The sequence below is a fragment of the Sphaeroforma arctica genome (assembly GCF_001186125.1).
Source record: "Sphaeroforma arctica JP610 unplaced genomic scaffold supercont1.69, whole genome shotgun sequence".
Classification (NCBI taxonomy): Eukaryota; class Ichthyosporea; order Ichthyophonida; genus Sphaeroforma; species Sphaeroforma arctica.
Window position 1 is genome coordinate 104,267 of NW_014040489.1, and position 6,049 is coordinate 110,315.

Below are 6,049 nucleotides of genomic sequence, written 5' to 3' on the forward strand. Positions count from 1 at the left end.
TGTATACACGCACACACACACGCGCACACACACATACATAAACACACACACTCACACACACACACACACACACACACACATATATATATGTAAATATCTATATACATATAGATAAAGCAGTATATATATATCTATATATAGTTTAAATATATATACATTCATATATATGTATACATGTTAAAAATGGTATCTCGTCATGTATAGATTGACTCGACTATATTGAAGCTGGTGTCAACCTGTGAAGAACAGTAATATACGCATATCGTAGTTTCAATGTTGCTAGTAGTGTCCAGTAAGTGTTGCATCTGTTTGTGTTATTTTAACGTAGATGGACTACATCTTGACATGCCACAACCTTACCTTAACTTAACCACGCTGTCTGTGATGCATATTCACCATTCGCAAACTCTTCGGCGTAGTTCAACATGTGTATCAGACTCTAACCATCATTGCATGGAAGCCTTACAGGAATATGTTAGCCACATGCAAATCCCTGCAATCAGTAGAGTAGTTGATATAACTATTTTCTCTCTATAGGCAAGCGCGTCTACATGCCCGAGTACAATCTAAAATTCGCCGGCAACCCCGAGACCACAACCCGTAAACGCCTGATGATAGTGTGCCATCCCGATGACGAGGTTATATTTGGGGGAGAGGAGCTTCTGAACCATCCTGGCGAGTGGGTGGTGGTGTACATCACGAACGATCACAGACGCCCAAAAGGTGTCAAGAAGATGGTGGAGGCCCTCAATCTCAACGAGGTATGGGGCGCATGTGGTATCGCACGGTTCCTATGTGAAACTACAGCAACTGCACGGGGTATACTCTGGTTTGCGATCCAATGACTTACAATATCGGCTATTGATGATTACAAGTAGCCCTGGCGTACAAGTGTAATTTTAGGTGCTTTCAATGTGAATGAGGTGCGCATGCATGCGAATGTGCGGTCGTTTTGTGTCGGGGTCGTAGTTGTGCGAACTTTATTAATGTTTCAGTACTGGTTCAATATTCCCATGCGCATACGGGCGCTTGTCCTTAGCATTTTTATGTAATCCACCGGAATAGTGTACATCTCCTTCTCGCTGATTTGTACCGATGACATGCCCTTTCGTGTGGGCTTGTTCGAAAGAGGAGCACAACATTTATGCACCATGTATCGGTCAGGGCCTACGCGGGCCAATCGCAAGTATGCAACTAATGTGTTGTAAGAGTTCACATGCACACACTATGCAAGAAGTGCATAGCACACCCACTGCAACTCGCACGCAATTACATGCGCTACACCCTGACATACGTTTTGTTTGGGTACGTTAGGCAATCATCTTCGGTCTCGCCGATAGCATGGTGGACGAGTTCAAATATCCTATCGAGTTTGTGGAAGAGATCTACAAACTTCTGTGCAGCCAGGTGTGGGATCAGATTGCCACTCACGGAGAAGATGGCGAGTACGGCCACCGGCAACACATCGCACTACACCAGTGAGTCCATCTTTGTAGCTGTGTATCTGCAAATACATGTAGAATAATGTCTCTCTGACTGTATCAGTATCCAGGCAAAAACACTATAGTGTTATGCTTGACTTTTCTTCATGTGTTTACCTCGAATTCGTACTTTTAGTAAGCACGTTTTGAGCGAATATGAGCTCCGAATGCGCTTTGTAGTATATTCAGGATGGTTGTTCGGTGTGATTGAACGAACTTTAATTTTGTCCCCATCTTCGTTAGGATTGTGTACCATCTGATGCAGAAAGTGGGAATATTCGCAAACAATTGGACGAAGATCACCGACTTCACACTAGATACGAAGTTGCACCGAACCAGCAACAAGGAAAATATAATGAAAAGACAGGTGCGACTTGAACTAAAAGTGGTGTGATATGAGTAGTTACAAACTCAAGTTTGCTCTCATGTATGTAATCGATTGTGATATAAGTATATTTTTGTATACGCAAGTACGTCACCGTGGGTATTTATTGTGGATAAATGAAGTTTCAATCTGAAGCAATATGCCTGTCAGCTTATTCATTTAATCAAACTCGCTGAGTATGTGTTCGGCCCATGCCTGCGAACCGAATACTCACAAGGCAACTATTCGAATTCAGCCCTGGGTCCTCGTGTACGAACGGTTTACATTGTATATTGTCTCGAGTGTGTTCGCAATAACTCTGCAATGCATTCCAACTCTACATGCAACTTTACCACTTGTTCGAACTCTACATGCATGTTTTCTTCACCTTTCAAGTGTTTGCTTTAAAAGAAGCTCTACAAAAACGTTTGTCGGATATCGCGTACCGACTAAAACTGTCAATTCTGCAGACGCATCACTATCTATTGAAAGGTGCGTTGTATTTACGATCCTCGATACACCACGCTAAACCTTTGCCACCAAACAACCTGATAAGCGCCGGAAATGCTGTACTCTAAATACCGCAATAGCTGGGATCGATATACATCCTAGACCATCTACGTTTTAGTAGGAATAATTATGGTGTGACATTACGACTATTATCTCGCGCGCCATGATGTCGTATATCTCTTGAATTGTATCAGCTTTTATTGTATTTACTAGTACCGCTAGTTAACCACATATCAACTATTCATTTCGGTGTAGGAGCTGTGTCGCGACATCTATTACAGAAGCAACAAGAAATGGATGCGAATGATAGAGAAATCTGGGACCGTCACCCACAGGTCGAATACGGATAAAAGTGACTATGACATCACAGACCTGCTGTGCGAATAGACAAATAATAGCAGTGCAATACATGCGACAGTATATATAACACGCTAAAATAGCATGTAATTTTTGGAAAACAATAAGGTACGAATAATCTCGCCTGGAAGCAATATTTGCACCGTTTGTCTATTCTAATTTTGAGCAAAATATAATCATCTACATATGTACGTACACCTGACAGTGGGAGACTAAAAAATAAGAAATATCTTCGAAATTATGCATATAATACTGGATGCAACTGATTGTGCGAGCCTAAAATAAACACTTTATCTGAATATATTTGTGACCAGATCTGCAAGTGATTGCAGTGTTAAAAAGTGAATTGCATGCCGTGAGTGTGGATCTGTTACGTACCATTTTTAGTGGTGCATTGTTCTAGCACCATGCTGTGTCCTTAAATTGTAGTACAATGCAATTCACGTATAGCATTGGATATATAGTTTTCTACATCATTAGTAAAAAAGCACGCGTGATCCCTCTTTTCGAGTATGTCAGAGAGCTCACTTTGTGAAAGTACAAATCCGTGCATTCGTGCACATCTACATAGAGATCAAATATTAGCGGAGCATACGGAATTGATTGCAGATGCACCCCACTGTATCTTATCACTGTCAGGATACACAGCAATATGTCCACTATACACTCGGAAAGTGTACAAGATTCTTTACATATCGCCCTATGAATTCCTTCAATATTTGCTTGAGGAGTTCCTTTGTGGTATTTTTCAACAACGTTCGTTAAATTACACACACACGAAAGCTTCCATCGTACTGCATGGTACACAGGTATATGTACTAGTGGCTATCAAAGGTACGCAGCGACAGCGTACGTGTATGGTATATTATGCGGATATAGGGCAGACATAACGCAAGTCTGGCAGTTACAAAATGAGTGTAATTTTATATCCTATCTTCGGGAGGTCGGGTACAGCCCGAATCCTCAGTATATAAGGTAGCCATCCCAGAAGTACGATTGCTAGTCCCACGGAGTGCGGATGTCGCTCATCCACATCCATAGCGTATAAGTGTGTATATGCTACGATCTAAACCACTTCAACTTCAATCTGAACAATACATGTTTTTCTCATTGCGTCCAGCAGAGAACCATTTCCACTTCAATTACGCTTTAAGCGGTCTGAGAGTACTTTTGGTTGACTGTCATAAGTTTAGTCTGTTGACCCTCGGTAATCTTCAGTTCCGGGAACTGTAAACCATTCAAAACAATACCATATGTTAATGAAGTATTCATTGATGAGTGAATTTGGATTTGGCTATTAAAGGCTTTATATAATAGCAAAAAAACATAACAATCGATCTCAACCACATAAACTACAGAATATAGTGTGCTGAAGCAATTGCGGATACATACCCGTCCTGCAACAGTCCACTGTGCGTTCCGTGGGCCCCAGGTCCATGCGAGAGATGTGGCACATCCTGCTACGCCCAAAAGTGTGACTGCGCGATATTTTTTTTTGAATTAGTTCATCTACAGGTGGGGCGAATAAGAAAATCTGAATAGAAGTATGACGTAGACAAATTTAGAATACAAAGCATAATCGCTGCTCTGTACGGTTCCTGTTTGTGTCGCGAATAAACGAGCAATTTCACATACCCCCAATCACGGGAATAGTCTCAGCGGGTCTGTGCTTGAAGAACGAGGAGAAGGCCTTGATCATAGTCATGATGATAATCTTTCTAAAGAATATAAATGCGAGAAGAAGCGGTATGTGTGGTACTATTATGCCGATTTTACATACACATAATTATTGACAATCACGATTCCACAAAATTCATAGCCTGCTTGACTTCTTCAGAACTATGCAAAATTGACAATCACTCTATTAGAGAGAGAGAGTAGAGTAGACACCAGTTCGCGATTCCACAACCCAGTGATCCCACACGGCGGGCACACGCCAGTACTTACGCCACACGGCCACAATCAGTGATCCGCAATTCTGTAAATTAAAAAAACAGTGTACAATGGAGGAATGGAGTGTTTGCATAAAATTAAAAAAAGAGGTTTGTAAAGCCAACACAGCAGTGATGAGCAGAAAGCAGCTGCAGAGTGCAGAGTGCAGACTAAGCAGAGTCACACTGTGAGTGTGAAGTGTGAAGTGTGAAGTGTGAAGTGTGAGACGAGCGTGTCAACTGTCACAGACTCACAGCCTCACAGGACATATCACACTCACACAAGTCACAGGTGATTGATGATCTACAAAAACTTGTTCTATAAATAGCCGTCAGGAGCAATCCAGCATGGCTGAAAGTGTTGGATGGTTGTTAAGTTGACACGTAAAATCTATAAATACAAGCCAGTGAAATAGCCTTAAAAATGAAGAACAAATTCCTTTATGAGGAATTTGGGACGTCAAGATACCTCTGCGGCTTTTAGTTGACGTCACTATTCCTAAAAAAAGGGAGTCGCCGACTTCTTGGGTTTCGACACTTTAGAGTTTTTATTGCTGCTGCAATAAAACATACCCCCGCCCCGTGTCCAGTGGACGCGCATATCTGAAGAAGGCTTTGCCATTTTTTCTATATGACTACGTTGTTGCCGTCCTCTAGAGGGACTGGCATTGTCTACCTCGGATGCATAGACTAGCAAGGATGATGCAAACCATCCACTCACCTGTCATGGTGGTGACAGCTGTCTGCCTGTCAGTAGTCCTCCTGTACACAATCAAGAGACATTACGATCCAGATATCATTGCTCTCCAACAGCGTGCACTCGATCACGTATTGAACAATAAAGCTATTGACATATGGGAAGGGGTAACTCTCAAAGACAATGGTGCCAGAGATGCTAAGCTCACACCTTACCCCTTACTGGAGTCTGACCGAGTGAAGCAATGTGCCGCTGTGCTTATTCTCCCAGGCGGTGGTTACAGGTTCACCTCACACGCGGAAAGTCAGCCTGTTTCGGGATGGCTCAATTCGCTGGGCATAGCGGCCTTTTATCTAGACTACAGGCATGTTTCCTACATATTAGTGTTCAAGTATAGTTTAATTAGTACATATTTTATTACTCTTTGGGCAACAGGTACGTCTCTGCATATATGCGCTTACGTAGCTATTTTGTTCGCTTGCATCATTCTTTTGTCAGACTACAGTCATGTCTGCATATCAAAATTGATGCGATAGTATAGTTTGCTTGCATCCTTCACGTGCGGGGGTTTGAATTATACGATCATTGTGCACTGTGTAGCATGCACTTTTGCTTGTGGCGGGCAGCCTGGAAATCTAGGAGCGTACATTGTGGCCATATTCAGCCATAATTACTCTTCACAGTTCGTATTGTGATATAATCCTCGAGT

At 42.1% G+C, this 6,049-nt stretch overlaps 3 protein-coding genes across 3 annotated transcripts; 2 read left to right on the plus strand and 1 right to left on the minus strand.

Annotated features, from left to right (window-relative positions):
• Positions 1-551: 551 nt before the first annotated feature.
• SARC_01686 (hypothetical protein) lies at positions 552-2,742 on the plus strand (the record flags this gene model as incomplete). The annotated part of the gene is made up of 4 exons (XM_014304587.1): positions 552-761; positions 1,315-1,478; positions 1,725-1,848; positions 2,611-2,742. The coding sequence occupies 4 exons, from the start codon at positions 552-554 to the stop codon at positions 2,740-2,742; spliced, it is 630 nt and encodes a 209-aa protein (XP_014160062.1).
• A 1,119-nt stretch (positions 2,743-3,861) lies between these two features.
• On the minus strand, positions 3,862-4,425 carry SARC_01687 (hypothetical protein; the record flags this gene model as incomplete). Its single annotated transcript, XM_014304588.1, has 3 exons — positions 4,348-4,425; positions 4,105-4,190; positions 3,862-3,939 (listed from the first exon to the last, which is right to left on the minus strand). The coding sequence occupies exons 1-3, from the start codon at positions 4,415-4,417 to the stop codon at positions 3,862-3,864; spliced, it is 234 nt and encodes a 77-aa protein (XP_014160063.1). The 5' UTR covers positions 4,418-4,425.
• Positions 4,426-5,342: 917 nt separating this feature from the next.
• Positions 5,343-5,682, plus strand: SARC_01688 (hypothetical protein; the record flags this gene model as incomplete). Its single annotated transcript, XM_014304589.1, has 2 exons — positions 5,343-5,576; positions 5,611-5,682. The coding sequence occupies 2 exons, from the start codon at positions 5,343-5,345 to the stop codon at positions 5,680-5,682; spliced, it is 306 nt and encodes a 101-aa protein (XP_014160064.1).
• Between the last annotated feature and the right edge of the window lie 367 nt (positions 5,683-6,049).